Source organism: Bos mutus, chromosome 18 (genome assembly GCF_027580195.1).
Source record: "Bos mutus isolate GX-2022 chromosome 18, NWIPB_WYAK_1.1, whole genome shotgun sequence".
Classification (NCBI taxonomy): domain Eukaryota; kingdom Metazoa; phylum Chordata; class Mammalia; order Artiodactyla; family Bovidae; genus Bos; species Bos mutus.
In genome coordinates, this window is record NC_091634.1 from 27,915,761 (window position 1) to 27,939,397 (window position 23,637).

At 38.1% G+C, this 23,637-nt stretch overlaps 1 protein-coding gene and 1 pseudogene across 3 annotated transcripts in view; both read right to left on the reverse strand.

Moving 5' to 3' along the window:
- The window catches only part of CBFB (core-binding factor subunit beta), a 48,590-nt gene extending 28,590 nt beyond the window's left edge, over positions 1-20,000 (reverse strand). For 2 of the 3 annotated variants that reach the window (XR_011467711.1, XM_070388276.1), the window contains exons 1-3: positions 19,650-20,000; positions 19,335-19,421; positions 14,345-14,461 (exon numbers count right to left, since the gene is read on the reverse strand). Coding sequence is in view for 2 of the 3 variants with exons in the window: in XM_070388276.1 (XP_070244377.1) it covers positions 14,345-14,461; positions 19,335-19,421; positions 19,650-19,727 (282 nt within the window). In the remaining variant the exon portion in view is untranslated. The remainder of the gene's footprint in view (positions 1-14,344; positions 14,462-19,334; positions 19,422-19,649) is intronic. The other variant, XM_070388277.1, reaches the window with a different exon arrangement.
- A 2,832-nt stretch (positions 20,001-22,832) lies between these two features.
- LOC102287244 (large ribosomal subunit protein eL22 pseudogene) lies at positions 22,833-23,436 on the reverse strand (annotated as a pseudogene).
- Positions 23,437-23,637: the final 201 nt, after the last annotated feature.

The following is a 23,637-nucleotide window of genomic DNA, read 5'->3' on the forward strand; positions in this document are numbered from 1 at the left end:
AATGCAAGAGTCTGAGTAAGGATATGAGAGAACTTAAGGTACCTTTCCATTTATCAACCTGAATAAAACTGTTCTATCTGAGAGTCTGGAGTCTCTTTTCTGTGGCTATCTAAACTTGGAATAAGCAGTGGCAACTTCAATTGTCCTTTCTTCTACAATAGCTCCTAGGTAGCCAGAGAGGCAACAGAAACAGAGAGTACAAAGCAGAGTGAGTTCCCTCTGTTGAGTATTTCTAAAGAATGTAATTTCAAGAAAATTAAAACAGAGTAATTGTAAATTTGCAAAGATTTCCATGCACACCAGCACTGAGCTGTAACGTAACATCAATATACATGGAAATCAAGTATCAAAGCTATTGCTAAAGCAAGAAGCAGAAAGTTCACCCTCAAAAAATCCATTTCAATTGGAAAGAATATTTCACTTCCTTGTAGTAAACTTTCAGAGCTCAAACACTGGTGACTTTGGTCTATAAAATCAGATGTTAGGGAAAACAGTGGAAGAAATGATCAGCACTCCTTAGGCTCTCAGTAAATAACTGAATGATGATTACCAGAAGAATAGAAAGATAGCTGGAATTAAGAAATGCTTTTCTTATAGCTTCCTTATAATTTCAATGTGAAAAGATTCACCTATTCAACAGATGTTTATTACCTGTCATTTTGTAAAGGGTAGTTATCATAAGGTTAGAGGGAAATACATGATGAATTTTTAAAAATTTATATCCTACCACCTCCCTCAAAAATTCCAACACCAGTTATCTTAAAGTCTGTAATAAGGAAAAGCTGCTGCTACTGCTATGTCACTTCAGTCATGTCCGACTCTGTGCGACCCCATAGACGGCAGCCCACCAGGCTCTGCCATCCCTGGGATTCTCCAGGCAAGAACACTGGAATGGGTTGCCATTTCCTTCTCCAAAGGAAGAGCTGAATATATACAAAAAGAACTGTAAGAATTAAGACTGAATTCAGCTGTTACATTTAAGTATGACTTAAATAACTCTTAAGATTAATGGAATGTTCCACTGACAGCGATAAAATTGTCAGGAGGTAGATCCAGGAGCTTTGCAATCTCCTTTTAAAGACCACAGTTCTAACAAAGTGGACTAGAAATACAACCAGGACATAATATCTGAAGATTATCTACCTGAAAAATCTATAATATTTAACAAAAAAACCAAGTGAATTAATGTGCTCAATAAAATGACTAGTTATAAAAATATACAAAATCCAACAACTTTCCTATGTTGCAATAGTAACTATTTAGAAAAATTTTAAAGTCTTTATTTTAAAATAGCATTAAAAGTATCCACTAACAATAAATATAATAAGAAACAGGTAGGTTCTGTAAGAAGGAAATACCTAATTTTTAAAAAAAATTTTATTATTATTATTTTTTACTTTACAATATTGTATTGGTTTTGCCATACATCAACATGCATCTGCCACGGGTGTACACGTGTTCCCCATCCTGAACCCCTCTCCCACCTCCCTCCCCATACCATCCCTCTGGGTCATCCCAGTGCACCAGCCCCAAGCTTCCTGTATCCTGCATCGAACCTGGACTGGCAATTCGTTCCTTATATGGTATTATACATGTTTTAATGCCATTCTCCCAATACCTAATTTTTAAAACACAGAAAAGGACTTGAAAAACAAGATGTCATGTTCTTTAATGTAAGAGTACCAATGCCAATTTACCTCAAAGTAATCCTTATTTTAACCAAATTCCAGGATAATCTCAAAGTAATGTTTTCTGGAATTTGAGGGATAAGTCTATAATGCACACAGAAGAATTAGACTATCCAAGAAGATATAAGGAAGTATTTTCTGCCCTTTAGATATTAAGACATGTAACAATGCAATCAATATACATGAAGTAGTGCTGTGACAGCCAGAAACAACTTAATGGAATAAGCAAAACAAAAATTAAAAACAAATCCAAGAATACGAGGATTTAATAAATAAAAAAGGCAACACTGCAAATCAATGGTAAATTGGTATTTTACTTAACTAGTGGAGACTGGAAAACTGACTACCATGTGGAAAAAAAAACAGTTTGAAACAAATAAAATGGCTAAAAATATTAAAATAAAACAATATAACTATCTTTAAATGAAAGAAAAAAAATTTTTAAATAAAAATTCTAATAATGCGTATGAGGAGAGATACCAGGTTCTAATACATTGGCAGAGGGAGTGAACTGGCTAATAATTGGGGGAAGGCATTTTTTTTAGCAGTAAGTATGAATTTTCCTCTTATAAACAGGTCATGTGTTTGCAGGGACTTTACAGAAGACAACTACCATAAATTAGGAGAATCAACTGTAATTCTTTTTTAAAGAAAACGAATATTATCACTATGCTTAACTCCAAGTCAGCATGGGAAGAGTAAAAATTAAATGTGCTTTAGAATCAGATAAAACCTGGATTTAAATTTTAGTTTTAACAGTATATTTGAGATAAATAATTTAAGATTATGAATAAGTCTACCAATTTCTCACATATAAAATCAATAATCACACCTCTTTCACAGGTGACAACAAAATTAAGCCAATGTCCATAAGCTTATGAAACATATAAAGCACCACAGAAACTTAAACAAAATACTTCCACTAAAATTTTACATAGTGTTCTCTTTCCAAGGGAAAGAAACAACTTTTTTTTTTTGAGACAATGAATAGCTGACCACACCAATAGCATCAGCAGATAACCTTTAATACTGGGATGGCCACAGGCACCCAGGAAAACAAGATACTTCACAAAGGAAGTATGTATCCCTTGCTTGTTAGTTGTAATCATTTATGTAGTCTATTTAACAGATTCCTTTAGAAGATACTTGGTTCTGACTCATCCTCCTTCAGTCACATGTTCCTCTCCATTTAGAAATGCACAGTCAGCTGCCTGCCTACTGGATAATCATTACAGACAGTCATTCAATCTCACTTGCCTCTGAATCATACTTGGGTTGCATTCAAGTGTTAAAAAAAACAGATTCTTCTATAGTGATTAATGTAATTTACCAATCTACATTTTACAGTTCACACAGAAAACAGTACCTCTTATTGAAACCATAACACGGATTAATATAGAATGTGCCTGGAACTTAAAAGATTAAGCAAGCAAACGTGTGCATGCACACACACAGGTGCACACTCAATAAATGGATATTTAACCAAAGAGAAAATTCCATCCTAAAAGTCATATGGAAAATGGATAAAAATACATAAAAAGAAAGAAAAAAAAAAAGTTACAGGGACCTGAAAAGCCAAACAATCTTGAAAGAAGATAACTTGAGGACTCATACTTTCTGATTTCAAAACTTACAACAAAGCTTCATTAATCAAAATGCTATAGTATTGGCACAAAGACATACAGACTAATGGACTAGAGTAGAATGCCCAGAAATAAACCCTCACATGTGTGGTCAAATGATTTTTGACAAGGGTGCAGAGACCATTCAATGGGGAAAGAAGAGTCCTTTTAATAAATGGTGCTAGGAAAACAGATATCCAGAAGCAAATGAATGAAACTGGACCCTCACCTAATACTACATACAAAAATTACTTCAAAACAGACCAAGCCTAAATATTAAGACCTAAAACTATAAAACTTTTAGAAGCAAGGATAAAAGCTTCATGACACTGGGTCTAACAATGATTTCTTGGGGATGACACCAAGGACACAGATAACAACAATAAAAATAGATAAGCTGGACTTCATTAAAATTTTTAAAATTTGTACATCAAAAGATATCAATAGGGTAAAAAGGCAACCCACAGAATGGGAGAAAATATTTACAAATCACATACTTATTAAGGAATTAACATCCAAATCAATACTGAGAACTTCTAAAAGACAAATAATGTTCGTACAAACACTTATAAGAGCTATTTAGTCAAAATCACAGAGAAAGAAGAGTGGCTACCAGGAACAAGGGGAAATAGGAGTCAAGGAATAGAGAATTACTATTTAATAGGTATAGAGTTTGTTTTATAAGATGAAAAGAGTTATATGTGTGCGTTAGTCGCTCAGTCATGTCTCACTCTTTGCGACCCCATGGACTCTAGCCCGCCAAGTTTCTCTGTCCACAGGATTCTCCAGGCAAGAATACTGGAGTGGATTGCCGTTCCCTTGGCTCAGATGGTAAAGCGTCTGCCTACAAAGAGGGAGACCAGGGTTCAATCCCTGGGTCGGGAAGATCTCCTGGAGAAGGAAATGGCAACCCACTCCAGTATTCTTGCCTGGAAAATCCCATGGACAGAAGAGCCTGGTAAGCTATAGTCCACGGGGTTGCAAAGTGTCGGACACGACTGAGCAACTTCACTTTCACTTTCTCCAGAGAAGAGTTATGGAAGGATATAAAAAGGAGGCAGGTCATGGCGAGCCTAAAATCAGAGAATATAAAGCAGCCTTAAGTTAGAAAAACAATTCAAGAAAAGTTAAACATTGAAAGGAAAAAGATGGAAGTTAAAGGTTGTTCTGAAGTCATCAAAATGAGGTCAAAAATGGCCATGTTAAAATACTGACTCTAATGGGAAGAATAACTTGGTGGGCTAAAGTAACTTTTGAAGGTGATATGTGAAGTTTCTAGCAACTTACCTAATGATTATTAGCAGCAATGTGGTAAACTGCAAACAACACAGACTCTTGGGTAAAAGACCTGGGTCTGGATGCTGGCTCTTCCTAGGAGACAGATTACATGACTACTGAAGATTTAGTTAGCCTCTCTGGGCCCCAGTTTCCTCAGCTGTGAAATCAAGCTATCACCAAATGCATTCCAATATCAAATAAAAGACTTCATTCACTCTGGTGCAGGATTAAGTAAATTACTGAGGATATAAATCATATGGTACTAGTGGTGGTGATCAAGATGAAAACTAGTTTGCAGAAGGTCAAAACATATTTTAAACAGTTCAGAGTTCTGAAAATGTTCTCAATTTGATAGTGGTGATGAAGGTTGTACTCTGTGTATATATTAAAAACCACCTAATTGAACAGATGTGTAAGATGGTGAATTCTATATGAATTTACTACAATTGGAAAAAAAAAAAAGCCCAGCAGCATTGTTCTGGATAGCAGAGGAAAGGCAAGTCAGGACTGAAAAGCTGGAATAAGCAATACCCTCCAAAAATTTAGAAGGGTTCTCCTGAAGTCCCATTACTTAAAACAATATTCTCCAAGAGAGGCAGACATTATTAAAAATTGTCATTTAATATGGGCAGAATATTTTGTTTATTTGAAAACATCTAAATTCTCCTAATGGAAAAGCTGAAGTCACATTCCTAGGCTATACTTCTGTTTTAATCTGAAGATTAATCTGCCTTCATATCTAAAGTTTTAAAACACAAAAGGGCTTATGTTGACTGTACACATGAAAAAAATGTTTTCCCCCATAAAAACAACCTGTCAATCATTCCCAGACTTGGCCATTTTCTTCTTAGAACATACAGTATGGCACAGGAAAGTCATATTGAAAGTCTGAAAAGCACAGTTTCACTGCCAAAGGCACATTTTAAGCAGTATTTTAAATTCTTTGTTCCTAAATATACATCAATTTGGGAAAGCCCAGCCTAAACTGGAAAGCTCAGAGTAGATAATAATTTCTAACTGCTTACATTGTATACCTTCATAAAAGAAGGTAACAATAATTAAACTCCCCAACAAATCACTGTCTCTAGCATGAGGCAGTTAGCTGGTCTGTGGCTTCTACTCTTCTGTAGAAAACTAAGTATCAAGGAAGTGATGTCAGAGAAATAAAGTCTCAGAGCCTGCTCAAACTAAGTGGCATTAAGACTTACAAATGCTTTCCTACCAGTAAAAAAGGAGATAATAAAAGTATCTGTTTTTGTATCAATGAAAACAGTACCTGGCACAAAGCCAGTGCTACAGAACTGTTTGCTATTTCTGTTCTAATTCTTGAATGAGAAAATGACAGTACACAGTAGCAAAGGGAGTCCCATATACTCAGAGATAATTAATAAACATTTTCTGCCCCCTAAAATGCCTGTACTAGAAAGCTCAAAGTTTTCTGTAGGAGAGATTTTTCATATGACTGCCATGTGTACAGTACTGACTGTCTACTGTTTTCTAGATCTGCAAAGGTTTCCTAGATCTGCAAAGGTTTCCTAGGTGAATGAACACTGCACGTGTGCTCACTAGATACATCCACATCCATTATTTCTTACTTTCTTTTTCCAAGAATTAACACTGATAATCATTCTGTTGCTTCTCTCTTATACAAAGGTATCTATTTATTGCTGATTTTTCTATTCCTAAGATCAATTATTAATAAGATATGCAGAAAATCTGAAGATAAAAAGTTAATGCCATATCAAATAGAATAATTTTGCTTTACAATTTAAATATACACAGAAAAAATAAGAATGGCAATATAACAAAATGTTAACAATGGTTCTCTAAGAGGTAGGTTATGGATGATGATTCCACTTACATGAGGTACCTAGAGGAATTAAATTACCAAAGACAGAAAGCAGAAAGGCAATTGTCAGGCGCTAGGGACACAGGAGAAAGGAGAGTTAGTGGTTAATGGGTACAGAGTTTTAATATAAGGAAGATGACAACAGCATCAATTTTAATATACTTAATGATACTGAACTGTATAGTTACAAACAGATAAAATGGTAAATTTTATGTGATGTACATTTTAAACATAATAAACAAAACAAAACAACAAGCTCAAAAAAACAAACACCCAAAAACACATCAAGGGACTTCCCTGGCGGTCCACTGGTTAAGACTCCAGGCTTTCAATGCAGAAGTGTTGGGTTCAATCCCTGGTTGGGGAACTAAGATCCTACATGCCACACAACCCTAGTCAAAAAATTTTTGTGTTTAAAAATTAAGATATTTTTTAAGTTGAGAGGCACAATTGAAGGAGGCCAAAATTACTACATTAGAGGCAGTTTTGACAAAAATTTGTATTTATACTTCCTAATATAATGTTTTATATGCAGTCAAGGCTATCTCTACTTTAAATGTGACTCATAATAAAACTTCAATTGCAAAAATATCTGATAAAGCAAATGTATTTAATACATAAAAAAACTCCTACATCTCAATAATAATTTGATATCAAAAAACAGGCAAAGGATCTGTACAGACACTGCCAAATGGCAAAGATGCACATAAAACATACTGAACATCAAGTCAACAGGGAGATGCAAATTAAAACCAAAATGAGATACCACTACAAACTCACAAAAAGGGCTAAAATAAAAAAAGACAGTACCAAGTATTAGTAAAGATATGAAGTAGCTGAAACTCTCATAGATGGCTAGCTGGAATGCAGAATTGCAAAGCCACTTTGGAGAAGTTTGGTGGCTCAGACAGTAAAGAATCTACCTGCAATACAGGAGACCTGGGTTCAATCCCTGGGTTAGGAAGATCCCCTGGAGAAGGGAATAGCACTCCACTCCAGCATTCTTGCCTGGAGAATTCCAAGGACAGAGAAGCCTGGTGGGCCACAGTCCATCGGGTTGCAAAGAGTCAGACAGGACTGAGCGATTAACAATGGCAGTTTCTTAAAAAGTTCATATTCATGAAACTAACTAGCCAGCAATTTTAGTCCTATGTAATCTATCTACCCAAGAGAAATGAGAACTAATGTCCACATAAGAGACTGGGGTATAAACATTCAAAGCAACATAGTAGCCAAACCAAGGCAAAATAACTCAGATGGCCATCAACTGCTAAATGGATAAAGGAAATGCAGCAGATTCACACAATGGAACACTGCTCAGTAACAAGAAAAGATAAGAGACTATGTAACAGAAAGCAGACAATGGGTGCCTGGGCTAGGCGGGAGGACTGGCTGCAAAGCACATGAGGGCACCTTCTGAGGTTACGGAAATAGTCTGTATCTTTATTGTGGTGGTAATCACAAGACTGACTGCACACATTTGTCACTGAATTGTACATCTTAAATAGGTGAATTCTACTGTATATAAATCATATCTCAATAATGACAACTGAAAAAAATCAATTACAATGGGAAGCAGTAAAACTGGGACATAGCAGCCCACTGATTTCTTTAGTTGATAATGTCTTAATCCTTGTAGTGTTTGAATTAATCATTCAAAAATACTGGGGTCGGAAGTAGAAATAAAAAGGGGGAAGATTAAGGATGTTTCTCTCAGACATACTATTCTGACTTTTCTAACTTGGAAAATATAACTGAGATATGGCCAAGACTACACTTCACACTAAAAGGTAAATCCAGGCAAACAATGCAATTCAAGAAAAGGGGAAAAGATGAGGGCTGTATATCAATTCTATCTCAGTAAAACTGGAAGAAAAGAGAGAAGAGGGGAAAAAAAGAGTATATTATCTTCATATACTTCAGAGGGGCATTTATCATATATGTAAATTAATCTAACTGGAAGGTACTATGACATTCTAATTTTTAAATATTATTATTTACTCATGAAGTTAGTCAACTCTTCCTGGATTTAAAATTTGTTGAAATAAAACTTTTTTAAAAAGCCCAGATTACTTATTTCAGCGCACTAAATCTAGCACTAAGTGCTAGAAAATATACTTCATATTGTAGTTGAATTGAAGCACTTAAAAGTCTATATCCGACAAGCTAGTTGTAAAGTTGCCTCAGTTTCTCTTGGGGAAAACCACATTCCAAAGCGTTACCACAGATCTCTCTTATTTGGAGTGACTGCACTGTCTTAAGAGGAAAAGAAACTTGCTTCTGAGCTTGAATAGGAATTTCTCAAAGCTAAAGAGAGTGCTCTAAACTCTGCCAAATTGTGGATGGTATATAAACAGACACAATATTTATTTTGGGACAAAGATTCTGCAAGCAAGTAAGCAAACCGCTCCAGAAGCAGGAGTTACAGAACTCTGAAGACATTTAAAGTTAGAGTTTTTGTTTTCATTCATTAAATCAAAGGGTATTAAACTTTGCTTTGTTATTTTATGCTGATGAAAACGAGTGATAAAAAGATTTTTAAGTATGAATGTTCAGAAAAGAAAAATAAGTAAAACACATAACTTATCAAAAAGTTTAAAAGTTAACTGCTCTACTGCCACTTAATAACTACTCCCAATGTCTGCTATTGTTATCTATCAATTAAAATTGTAAGTAATAAATAGCAATGCAAAAACCATAGAAAGTTTAACCTCTTTTTCTGGGACACGTCTAGTATATCTAGATAAAACTAGATAGTATATTCAATTTCCATAGAAAAAAATGGAAAACAAACAATAGCACTATAAAGTTAACTTCTTCAGTTTATAAGATTTTCACACCCTCTAACTTCATGCTCACAAACTAAGATTATGCAGTAAGCATAATCATTAATTTTAAAATCTAAGGAGGCTTTAAAAAAAACACAAAATGCATACAAAAACCATTAATCTGACCACTCAAGACTAATAACTATGGTCAACCATAACCATTTGCATTTGTTTGAAATAAAAATTAATTGGAAATAAGTTCCAAGAGGAAAGATCAAAGGAACAGGGTGTTGCTTGATCCAACAAAAATTTCACACAAGAATGATTTAAATTCTGATCTGTTGCATTTCTTGTCTTCTGACAGCTAAATGAGAGGAAAGCAGTTTAAACTAAGAGAGAATTATGAACATTTTGGCAGTCTAGGTTTATAAAGTACCAGGAAGGACCACTGGGGAAAGATGTAGTCTCCTAACACTATACTGCTAAGGCCCCTATAGCACTGAAAATCCTTGATTATCTACGATCTCACTCTACAAACCTATCAAATAGTCTAGCTTTGGATAGGGCTTGACAATTAAGAAGGCATTTTCACATATTCTGGTACTTCATTTAATCCTCACATGAGGTTTATGAACAGGGAAGACATTCTGATTCCCATTTACAGCTAAGGAAAACAATTGTGATTGTCTTCTGACTCATATCTAGAGCTCTCTCCATTATACTGCATTATTTTAAACCTTTTCTAAGAAAGACCCTTAATAAAGAGTCAGCTTTATCTGTCAATAGCTCACTAGGTACCTGGTGTGAAATTTTTAAATATAATTGAAAGGCAGACTATAAAAGTGTGTGCTCTGACTTGATGGTCAGTTATCCACTAACAGACCTTTCTTACTGAAGACTCTAGGTTTGAAAATATTCCAACAAACACAAAGGCAGAAAGAATGAATAAAAAGACTAATTTTTGTGAAGCCCATTTTCTTAGATTATAAAACCATATTTCAAATCTAAGAGAATATGGAACTTCTGTTTCCTATTAGCATTCTAATTTTTTTCCTGAATTCATCAGATTTAAGTGAACACTGGGAGCCAGCCTCTAAGATGGCCCCAATGATCCCAGCCTCCTCCCATATATGTGAATAAACCACCCCCTCCCTGCTGAGTGTGGGCTAGACATAGTGACTCGCTTCTAATGAACAAGAAGAAAAAAGTGATCAGAGAATAAGTCATAAAAAGCAGGATGACCTCATTCTTTTTCTCTCTATGGAAAGGAATATATGACTAGGAATTGAAGCCACCAACCAGAAGTCATGTGAGTGAGTTTGCAAGGGGATCCTTTAGCTCCAATTAAGGCTTCAGAGACTGAAGAGCCCCAACAGCTGGACTGCAACCTCATGGGAGACCCTGAGCCAGAACCAATCGGCTAAGCTACTCTCAGATTCCTGTGAAAGGGCACAAAGGGATGAAATATTATCTGGACTGTGGGTGGTGTTTACATGGGTATGTACATTTGTTAAAACTCAAATTATACACTTAAAATGGGTGCATTATTTGGTAAGTAAACTATAATAAAGCTGATTTTTTAAAAAAAGACACTGAAATCTTGAGATAAGCAGACAAAGGGTCACTTAGGAAAAAGCTGTGCCATCATTTAAGAAGTTAAGGGTGAGTGTTGAAAACAGAAGCTGCAACAAGCTACCACCACAAACTCACGTGCCCTTAACTGCTCAAAATTGCTCCACCCACAGCTTTTCTCATCTCAGATGACTGCAATCCCATACTCCCAGTTGCTCTAACCAAAAACAGTTGGCGTCATTGACTCTCACACCTCACTTCCAATCTATAAGCAAATCCTGTTGGCTCTATCTCAAATATTCCTGGACCGACTCCTCACCGTGTCCACCGCTACCACCCTGGTCTCTCACCAAGATTACTGCAACAGCCCAACAGGTCCCCCTGCTTCACTCTTGCTTGCTAAAACTGCTGTTAACCCAGCAGCTAGAGTGATCTTTTCAAAACTAAAGGCAGATCATATAATTCATCTGCTCAAAAAGCAGAAACTACTCTCCATTCCACTCAGAATAAAAGTCCATTGTTGTTCCCATGGCCTCCCACAGTCATATAAACTGGCTTCTTGCTATCTCCTTAATCTCTTCTACTACTCTCCTCTTTGATCAGTGTACTCCAGCCGCACTGGCCTACTTATTGTTTAACAAACACACTGTGCAAGCTCCCACTCCAGGGCCTTTACAAGGCTGTGTCCCCTGTTTGGATCACCCTTCCCTCAAATATCTGCATTGCTCATCATTCCCTATCTTCCTTCAGGTCTCTGTTCAAATATGACCTTCTTTACCCAGTCTATCCTGTTTAAAATTGCAGACATTCCCGTTCATTGATGAACCTTATTTTATTCTAATTTTCCTTTTATCTCCCCAGAGCATTTATCACTTTGTAACACACTATATAACTTATATACTATGCATACTGCCTGTTCTTCCATTCCTTCCATACAACAACCAGTAGGGCAGGATCTTTGTTTTGTTTATTCATATATCAAGCTCCTAGAACAGTGCTCACTAAATTACATAATAGGTGTTAAACAAAGACCTTCTGAATGAATGAATTTTTGAATAACTCTGCCAGTTACTGAGCTAAGCACTTTATATACACTATTTTATTTAATCACTAGGGCCACCCTGGGACACATGCATTAACCTCCTTTTATTGAGGACCATAAAGATTAAATAACTTGTCCAAAGTTACAGAATAAATGAAGTAGTATATGAAGCCAGGACTTAACCTCAATTTGTATATAACTCTAAAGCCTCAATTTCTCAAAGTTGGGTTTGAATGGGAAGAGAACTAAGCTGCTTTAGGACCTAACTAGGTTGAAAGTATGTGGAAGAAGAAACACTGATTTTGGATTTAGTATAAGGAGCAGAGGCAAATAATTAACATTTAGGGAAACTGCTTCAATTAGTTTTGCTTCTAGTCCTATGGGGACAGAAACAAACGTTAATGGTTATCAGAAGAGAAATAAGAGACCCCACAGCCTGAGCTCTATGGATGAGAAAACATGGGTTAGTATCTTTCCTCTAAATTCATTGCTATACTTATCCCAGTGGTAAACAGCGAAATACTAGCAGGGTTTTGTTTTTTCCCCCTTAATGTTGTTGGTTTTTTTTTCATTAAAATGCTTTCTTTTTCCTAGATTCTACTGGTGTAGAAAGTATTGGTAAAATCATATTTGAGAAATATATCATCTATACACAAACATTTACCAATTTAAATCTAAGGGAAAGATACAGATTTCTGCCAGTATTACCATCCTTGGAACACAGCCACATTCATTTGTTTACACATTGTCTATGGCTCCTTTTACACCGAAACAGCGAACCTGAGAAGCTGCAACAGAGATCGTATGCCTGCAAAACTGAAAATATTTACTCTGGCACTTTACAGAAGAAAATCATAAAACAAATATTAATAAATATAAGTTTCCGTATTTCTTGCATCAGTTCTATCATTTTTCTTGATATATGTGAAAACACATTCTCTAAATTCTAGAACAAGCTGTATAAGGTTTTTGTTCTTGTTGATCATATAACTAAAAACATCTCAACGGCTTAAGTCCAAGGAAAACATGGTCTTCAATCTACTAAACAGATATCATTAATTCAAGCAAACATATTCTAGTAGAATTAACACCCATTCACTAGTTATTAAATACTAGAAGATTTTAGTAACATTGAGATGTCAGTCATGAAATCCCAAAAGAGTTTAGCATAAAAGTTGAGAGGAAAGCAATTTTTTGATTTATGTTTTTAGTATCTGAGCTAACAAGTTAAACTTTAAGGAAGTGTTTGGAACAAGGAAAACAACAGTCACACATTCACACACCAAACAGACAAAAAAGCAATAATCGTACACTGTCATTACCTTCCAATTTCTCCTTTATATATTAATTACCAAGTAGTAAAACCTGGAACATGTGCTTTTAATCTTCCAAGCAAACAAGTCTAATACATAAAAAAGCAAACTTCTAACTTATTACTCATTTTAAAATTCTGTAAGCTATTTTCCCTCTCCCTGTCAAAAGATTAGTTGGTTTGTAACTCACAAAAGATCAAACTTTGTTTCACAAAATTAAAGGAAAAAAACCCACAACTCTTCATTGTATATATACAATATATGAAAATCCTTCTCATAATACAGCCCAATACAAAAATCTTTTAAGTTCCTCAAAGGAATATTTAGATGTTCCTCATGTTTCGCAAATACAGTGATAGGTTATACTATTCAGAATGACACTTAGAAAAGAATTTTAGGAAGTGAATAAAAACAAGTATAGAAACATGCTGCAAAGGAAACAGGAGAAAGACTGAGTACAAAATGAGGTAAAAAACTTTTTTTCTTTAAATATTTTATTTCAAGAAGTCAATTTCTACATTAAAAGATGAACCAATCCAAGACACTATTCATTAACATTTCATCAAAAGCACATAATTCATTTAACTTAGATTTTAATAGGGCTCTCAACTTAAACATCTCTACCTACATTTTTCACATCTTTGATCTAAAACTTCCTACATAAAAATTTTAAGATATTTGTTTCCCAGAAGCTTTTCCTCAAAACAAAAAAATATTTCCGGGTTAACGTTTTCATATTTTCTCAAAATTAAATTCGCTACATTAAGAAGTGGAAACCTATCCATGAATCATTTCTAAATACTATTAAATTTTAAGCCTAAGTCTTTTCCCATTTTTCTCTAAATTTCATTAAAAAAAAAAAACCAAAACACTATAGTCACACACATTTTAGTACAACAAAAAATTTCTTGTCCACACTTTTGAAGGAATTAGGTTTCAAATGTTACATATAAGAAAGCACACTACTCTTTTTAAGGGTGAGAACTTTCTGTGGCAAACGACATAAGCACGATATTAGCAATGAAATTATATAAAACACTTGATTTTTAAAAATTGTATTATATCTTTTTAATATGGAATGAAAGCAAATCTGATCACACATCTATAATCAGACCTGTGATCTCTTTCTTAAAATATCAATCATCAGGTTGATACAATCTCTAATAGTAAAACAATCCACAGTATTTCAACTTGCAAAGAAATGTTTCCTACCTTGCCTGCTTCTCTTTCGAAGTCGACATACTCTCGGCTAGGTGTTTGTCGCTGTTCTCCCTGCCAGCTGGCCGGAAAAAACTGGAGAGACAGATTGGTTCCTGTGGCCACAAAAGCCTTTTAGAAAAATCAATACAAACAGGATCAGGAGCAGGACATTACATAAATTATGCAGGCAGTCATTTATTTTTACATCAGTTTCTGTCTTAAGCCAGGCAGCACCAAGATTACTTAAAAGTAAAAAAACATGCACTCATCATTTTTCTTAAGTATTAAGTTACAAACATCTGATTCCATTTTGAGGACATTTGCCATTGGCTGCTTAAATATAAAATCAGACATGGAATCAATACTTTCTTTCAGGTCGTTTTTTGCTGACGTTAGTACAACGCACTGCTAATGTCTAACCAGAAGTCCCCATCACTACATTTAAGAACTTGTATTTTTAAACGTAAAAATCACTGAAGAGCTGAATATTTTGAATTTTAAAGCATACCACAATTTAAAGTTGTATAAATGAGACACTTGAATTTTTCTTGATTTTCCGTGCTCAAAGAAACACTATGCTTCAAAAACCATGCTAAAAATGCACTCGGAGATGACTGGAAGTGAAAATATCTCCACGATATATCACATTGGGAGGATCTCATTATCATGAATAAACTAACCAAATATCATTTCCAGTAATTTTTAATAACCAAAATTTATAAGATGAAGACAATATCCTCCATTATGGTTTTCAGTAGAACTCACTCTCAGAGACAAAAATTTCAGTTTCAGCAAAGGCTCAGCTTAAAAAACACACACTTTTTCATCCCCATAGGTGTCTATTTTATCCAGAGTTTCCCAAATTCCAATCACTTGCACACTGACTATAAATAAATGTTAATTAATTAATAGCTCACTATTGAAAAAAAATGCACTTGGGACTATCTCTCCTCTGATAAACCATACATTAGCATGTGATATGACAGTACTCATCTCTCTAAAACCTTGGGTGAATTTTTAAAAATGTGTTTTCGAAAATCTGACTTTAGGAAAACTGGATCTGACAATAACAAAAGCGTATTCATCTAATATTTATAAAAGATTTGGATGGCACAGCTCAACAGACAGAACAATCTAAAACCATTTCAATCAAGTGTCATTCTGTGTAGCCCCAGAGCAATTTAACTCTATACTTTCCCTGAGTTAAAAATGGAAGTAGCACTGTCCCTCTTTCCCAGGGAAATTCTAAAAGAAATACATAAAAAGCACTAAAAAAATTCTGCTTTTCATCATCTAAATGTAAACTCTTTGTTGAAATCAGAAAACTTTTTGTTTTAGGTTACTAATTAAAATTCTAAAGCATGATTTGTTTCCAAGTATAGAGTCTTCATCTGAAAGCTGGGGTTCACATTCTTGGGCAATTTGTTGAAAGCATTAGCTGATTCAGCTATCCACTAGTTCCCCCAAAGATAGGGACTTAGATTCTTTACAGATAAAAATTACAGCACTTCCTATTTCTATAATTGATACTAGAAGGTGCAGTGGTCAATCTAACTGCTAAATCTCTATAGATACCTTTAATGGCATTTCCCTAATCACTGGGATATCTTTTCTTGTGGTAAATACTTATACGAATAGAGACTGAACATTGATATTACGATATTAACCTTAAGAACTTTGCCAACTATTAGCGTAAGTTTAAAAAAACCAACCACTGAAATGAAAAGCAGACTCTAGGAGGCAAACTGCCTAGGATGACCTGAGGCAAATTACTTCACTCTGAACCTCAGTTTCCAGAACTTGTAAAGTGTTTAGAACACCACCCAGTAAATGCTACATGTATTTGTTAAATACAATGAGAAGTAATTCTTAGCTGAAGAAGACAGCCAACTCTTTCAGTCTCAGACAATGAAATTCTCAGAGCAGAGTGGTAACAGATAAGAGATCCTGTCCATAAATGAATACCCTGCCCAAATCGGGCAGCCATGTTTCTTCAGCAGTCACCTAGTAACAAACCCTTCTGTCACAGTGTATCCCAAATCAGCTCTGGGCTAAGTAAAGACATTCTGCAACTCTTACTACCTCACCACACCTCCCGCCTGAAGGCCAACCTCAGAAGAGATTTCCTGCTTCATCACTTCATGTCCATTATCTCATCAACATACCTCTCTGAGACCAGAGAAGTGGTAAAAACAGATCACACTCTAGAATACCATTTCTCAAATTTGACCACAGAACTCTTTTTTTTTAATGGAACATCTACAATACATAGGAGATGGGAAAATTTTATTTGAAAACATAAAAATCCGCAATGGTAAAAGTGGTTGTATGGAGAATTCTCAGAATGTCCTGACTATATTTTATGAGGTTTCATTAAATTGTAAAATAGCCAATCCAACATACATTTTATTCTTCCATCTTCAAGATTAAAAAGATTTTACCACTTTCACAGTAGTCACCATACCTCTCATAAGTATTTTTTATTAATCATTAGTGTTGAAGATATCTCTTAATGCTCTTACTATAATACAAGAGCTTATATAAGGAATAAATCTGATTTTACCAAATAGATTCTACCCCTCACCTATAATCACGCTTATCTCATGCTATGATATAGAGTCTTGTTAAGTTTTATAGCTAAGAAGAGATGAGCATCACAGCCTTATGTTATTTTTTTTACATCTAAATACAAAATAAATTCTTCATTAACCTCACTGATAAGGAGGTGTTCATAATAAATAAATAAAAGGGGAGCAGGGTTGGACATAGTTTAGAGAACTATATACTTTTATCATACATGGCTGCTATTAAAATAAAAGCAAAAAAAATGCCTTTCCCCACCTATTTTCCACCACCAAATAAGTAACAGCCACAGCCTGTTTACGAGTTGTAAGATAAATTTGGGGCATTAAATGAAGTAACCTTTAAATTCAAATAATCAAGCGCTTATGATACAAAAGATACTGTGCAAAACCCATACAAAGGGGGCATATATGAAATTAATGTGGTCTCTATCCCCTAGAAGCTAAAACTCTGTTAATTTAAGTATGGCTAACATTGAATTAAAGGGAGAAAACTGGAGAGGAAAAAGTGAAATTCCTTCCAAATACAAAGTTATATTATTCAACACATTAAACTGTGCTGTCTTAATTACAATTCTTAGATGAAATTCAAACTACCTACCTTCTTTAACTTAAATACTTGTCAGAAATTAAGAATTTATTAAAATTTGTAGGATCAGATTTTTGGAAGAAGAGAAGGCCTAGAATTAGAATGTCTGATTTATCCCTGAAGAGGAATTTATAACAAATACAAGCAACCTATAATACTGCTGTAACAGTAAATTCATGTTATATATGATACAGTAATTCAAATATACTATGAATTCATATATATTCAAATACACTTTATACTTCCAATTCATAATCACATGCAGTAAAATTTGATATGACAGAAAATACCCTATTAACTATATTTCCCTAGGTTTCCCCAAAAACCTCAGCTCTAAAAAATTACAATAGCATTTTATAGCTCATCTTTTATACTTACATCAATTACTTCCAAGAAATCCATTGGTTGGGTATACCATCCACCTTTTCCAAAAGGAAATCCAGACAAAGGATGATATAATCACTGAACCAACTAAGTAAGGAAAGATTCTTCTACCACTTAGTGCCAAAACTAAAAACTATTTGTCCTATATATCTGAATCATATTAACAATTACAACTACTCAAGGAAGAGGGCTAAAAGCTAGACATTTTCTTTTATAATGTGCAATAACGACCAAATATTCTAGAGTTCCTAGTTAAGTTGGCCCTATCTTCTCATTATCTGTAATACAATTTAAAAAGCCTTTGTCTTAAACATCAAAATATTTTTAAAAAATAAACTTTATTTCAGTGATGACAAGGGAGAATTTTATGATATGTGAATTATGTCTCAATAAAAATATTCTCTCCTGTACCGGGAATGGGAGAAGCAAATGGTCCAACAAGTCTTGCTATTGTTAGCCTAAATTCAAACTGCGCCTGTAGTTTCAAGTGTGTGAAGATGCACTGGCCCAAGTCATGGAGCAGATAATCAGACTCCATTATACAGTGCCTCAACTTCTTAAAAAATTAACAATCAGCCTCTACTCTTTAGTTTTTTCCGATGCACTTTTTGGCTCCATCATTCTCTCCTCATTAGCGCCTCCAATAGGACAAACAAACCAAAAGGAGATGAGGGGAACTAGGATACTTGAATTTTTTTTCAACATAACGTTTGGTGGAGGTAAAGCACCAAATCTAGCATCTAAAACAGGGCCTCAGATCGACTATGGGTTTTGCAAATCCATGCGATTCTTTAAAAACTGCAGGCCTAAGCGGGATATGTTTTTTTAGGTTTGGAGGGAAAAAAAGGTTTCCTTCCGATTCTCCTGAAGCTTAACATGCGAAGAAAAGATGGCACGTTTTAGGGGGCTTCTTTTTTTCTCTCTTAGGACAACAGATAACTGGATTTACCCTCTGATTTATTCTCAGCTCTACTGAAAAAGAGATAGCTTCACACATAGATTTACGCAAAATCTAGCGTTAAGAACCAAACTATCCCCCAAGAAACGATTTTGAACGAAATCCACTTCTTTTTCCCTACGGGTGTTTTCTTCCTACTAATATCCCCTATTAATATTCCGACTCTTTCTGTAATCAGGGTCACAGCCTATACAGTGACCTTTCCTGGTTTAGTTGGGCTCGGGTTTGAGATCCACTCGCGGCAAAGTGTCCGCAGAGTCGTGTGTGGGAAACATAATCCACCCGCCGACGGCCACCGGGAAGCGTCTCCCCGCGAGGACGCGGCCCGCCAGTGTCTGGTTTCGCATTTTGAATCCCGAGTAGGAAGTGAGACGGCGCCCGCTCAGTTCCGGGAGCCGCGGCGTTCGCGGCGCCGTCCGGAACCGGCCTGGGCCGCGGCGGCCCCCGTGCAACAAGTGACCCGCGCGCGCCCCGGTCCCGCCGACTTACGATTTCCGAGCGGCCGTCGCGGCAGGCGTTCTGGAAGCGCGCCTGGCGCTCCTCGTGGGGCCGGTCCCTGAAGCCCGTGTACTTAATCTGCAAGGCAGAGACGGCCCGAAATCAGGAGCCAAATCCGCGACGCCGTCCGCCCCGCGCCGCCCCGATAAGGGCAAGCAGAGTCAGCGGGCAGACGGCTGCCCGGGCGAGATTGCCCCTCAGCGGGCGCGCCGGCGCGGGGATCCCCGGGGCCGCACCGCCCAAACTTTTCTCCTCCCGGGCCCGCTCCGGGCGCGCCGCGGCCTCCCCGCCGCCCGCCTGCCTCACCTCACATTCGCGGCTCAGCTTCCTGAAGAACTCCTCGTTCTCGAACTTGCTTCTCTGGTCGGGCACGACGCGCGGCATCTTCCCGCCCTGAGGCCGCGCCGGCCGCCGGGCTCCAGGCTTCCGCGGGCACCCGCTGGCCGGCTCCGCGCTGACCGACTGACCGCCCACCCGCGGCGCCCTGACTCTCGCTTCCCTTTGTTTCAGGCGCCCGCCCGCGTGGGCCCGCGCCCGGGAGTCTAAGGTGCCGCCGCCCGCTCGAGCCCAGCCCACGCCGCCGCCGCCGCCTAAGCCGTTGCCTACCGCCCGCGCTGATCCAACATTCGCCGCCCCCGGCCGCCGCCGCCGCCACTTCCTCTCGCCGCCCACCTCGCTAGCCCGCCCGCCCGGCCCCGCCCCCGTCGGCCCCACCCCTCCTCCTCGCGCGCCCGCCCGCCCCAAACTCCGGCAAACAAAACGCACCATTCACAACTCTGCGACCCGCGCCGCGCATGCGCCGCAAGTCCGCTTGCGGTGCCGCTGGACTGCAGCGAAACCCGGCTCCTCCCGCGGCGCCGCGCGGCCCCTTTTCTCCTGGCCGGCCACTTCGTTCAGTGGGGGATCTGCCCCGTTCTTGGAGATAGGGAGCGGCCCGCGCGAGTCCTTCCTCTACACTACCTGGAATTTTTGGGCTCCCCAGAAGCGCGGAGTAACCCCAAATTGTCACCTGAACGCCAGGAAACTTAAGTCCTTGGAGACTTTGAAGGAGACTCCAAAGTCTCCTTTGGAAACTTAAGTTCTTGGAGATTCCGAAAACCGACCAGGAGGGGTGCAGGTTGTGCACATCAAAGACTAACGGTGGAAAGAGACTAAAAAGATCCAACTGAACCCGCATCATGGTGGAAAGGTCTGAGTTGTTGGAATCAGAAGGGCCTCAAATGGGACCTCACTCACTCCCCTGCCTGCTGGCTGGGGCCCTTAGATAGGCACTGGACCACAAAGCCTCAGTTTGCTTTTTTCCAAAAATGCAGGCACTCACAAGCTCGCAGTATTAGCTGGCATGAGAGCTTTTATGTAGTTTTAGCACATGATGAACACTCAATAAATTTAGGTTTACAAAGAACAAGCTGAATTAATAACCCAATACCGGTTCATATATTTACACAAATGTACAATCAAATCCTAAAAAACAAGATCCACAAGTTCTAGGGAAGTCATTTAGCTCAGGCTGGAGACAGCCTGACATGGGATTTACAGCAGAGCTTTACTTAAAGTTGGTCCTCAATAAATTCTGACCGTTAAAATCTCAGCTTGTCAGAAACTCAGTCCGAGTATGGCAAATAGGTGCCAGTTTTGACAGTAGCTGGTCTTACAGCAAAGGATTGTAAGAATGCACTTAAACTTACAGGAGTTAGTGCCAAGGGCAATTGGCAATGTCTGCCTGAATGCAGGATTTGGCAGACTTTCCCAGCCCTTTCTAGTCTAATCCAATCTCATTTTTACAGATACAGAACTGAGCTAGGATGATGGACTATCCTGGTTTTAGCAATGGAAGTCCCATGTCCCAGGAAACCACTCAGTTCCTGGCAAACTGATTGGTTTTTCACTCTAAGGTCCAGTAGTGATGGATTGCCCAAGGTCAGAGGGAGAGTTTTCAGCAAAATCAAACCTGCAGGCCAGTGGTTTTAACAAACACACACTTTCTGAGTAGCAAACATAGAATCAACTTCTTCCAAGGGCATGCTCCCTGGCCTACACCAAGCCTGTGTGAATGTAAGTATGTACACAAACAGAAAGGGTATACATAGATATGGATGTCACCAACCACTTTTGTTGGGTCTCCAGGTATCTCAGAATCTTTCCCTTGGGTGCTTTTCAGTTGCAAATGACAGAAAACCAATTAAAAAAAAAAAAAACCTTAAAGCTAAAAAGGTGTCAGTTTTAAGTAAACGAATCACAGAGAGGGACTTTTTCCTTTCTCTGTTTCTTCTCACTGCTAATTCTCTCAGCCTCTCATCAATGGCATTCATTTCCTGACAAAGGATGGAAACATCCACTTCTCTGTCTCCAAAATTTCCATCTCCCGGATTGGCCTAATCTGGGTCCCACACTCTCCCCTCTGCCAAATCACCATATCCAAGCAAGTGTGATGACATCGGCCAGCTTATGTCACATGCTGTCCCATTGCAGACTGGGGGCCTGCGATTGGCAACTTCAGAGAAAAGCCAATGGTTGAAAGAAGGGAAGAACAGTTTTCCCCGAAAGGAGGGAGTAAGAGTACATGGTGGGCCCACTGAGCAGTTTGTATCAGCTACATCTGGCAAAAGGTGCCATTTATTTCACTGTTTAAATGTTCCAGTGAAACTGAAGGGGGAAACTTCACATCAGCACAAAGTGCAGACAAAACCAGCCTTAAAGTATCTGCACTTTATGTTAAGAGGTAAGTGAGGCAGCCTCTACCCCAGTTCCCAAGGCAGAACCAAGCCACTCACAAGGAACAGAAGTTTTCATCCATCTGCTGCTTCTCCCTTACATCTTCCCAGTTCAGCTAAGAAGATCTTTGGGCACCAAGACAATACAATCATTGTTTGAACAAGAGGAAGATGATGAGTTTGCTGTCAGTCAACAAGGACTGTGGTCAAGGAAGCAGAATTTCTGCTGTTGGCTTCCATAGTAGGAAAAAAGGATATCCCATGTGATACCATGCAGTGTTGCCATATTCTGTTTAGGTAGATACTTGTGTAAAACCCTTCATTTCTGTCTCTGATAGATGCTTCACAAGGAAGCACTCTTACTCCACAGTGGGTCCAGGTAGGGCTCACAGAGCTGCAGCTGACCTTGGTGTCTGGACTCCAGCAATAAATTGTTTTTTCCCTGGGAGCTGTGGAATAAATAAAAGTTGAAATCTCACTAGAGTGGCCTAGATGCTCAGACCAGACATGAACTGTTTGTTGATTCTGTTCCCAAGTTTTATTCGAGGACTCATACAGAGGGGCTTTCCTGATGGTCCAATCGCTAGGACTCGCGCTCCCAGTGCAGGGGGGCAGTTTGATCCCTGGTCTGGGAAGTAGATCCCACATGCCGCAACTGAGATGCGGTGAAGAAAAGTAAACAAAAAAGGTTTTTAAAAAATTATATAATATTATATATATATATTACATATATATATATATAAGAACTCATACAAAATATTCCAGATAATTGAGTTTAACCTTCAAGTTCCTCCTCTTCTTGAACTTGACTAATCTGGAAGTAACGCAATTTCTAACTTTCTTTGCAGTTAACAACTACAGATAACCAATCATGTAGTTGCTGTTGTTTAGTCACAAAGTCATGTTACTTGGACTGTAGTCCGCCAGGCTCCTCTGTCCATGGAATTTCCCAGGCAAGAAAACTGGAGTCGGTTGCCATGCCCTCCTCCAGGGGATCTTCCTGACCCAGGGATCAAACCCAAGTCTTGTATGTATGTCTCCTGCATTGGCAGGTAGGTTCTTTACCACTAGCGCCACCTGGGAAACCTATCATGTAGATTATTCTTCTGCAAATATTTTTGGTGAGATATTTCAAATACCTTTTGGAGAAAGGCACCTCAGACATTACAGTAGTCCTGCTCTTGCTTCTTTTGACTGTAACAACCCCTCCACCAAGATTCTCAGCTTTTCCATTCACTTTGATTCTCTCCTAAAGAAACTGCTCAAAATTGGCAGCATCTATGATGCTACCTTTTACAGGGTAGGTATAGTCAAAGGTAAAACTTCAGAATCAGCTTCTTTTTTTTGCCCTTTGCCACAAGCTTTTTCACAGGAGCCATGGCAGCAGCTGAGGCAGAAAGCCACCATGAATTTTTTGACAAAGGTGATGGTCAAGACATATCCCTTCTAAGCTCGAGGGAGCTGGACTGGAAGCAGTGGGAGTACAGAGCAGGACAGAGTACTCTAAGTGTCAGCCTCACAGAGGTGGGGAATGCCGTCTGGAGGGAAAGGGATGGGAGAGTCTGCCAGGCGGACCCAGA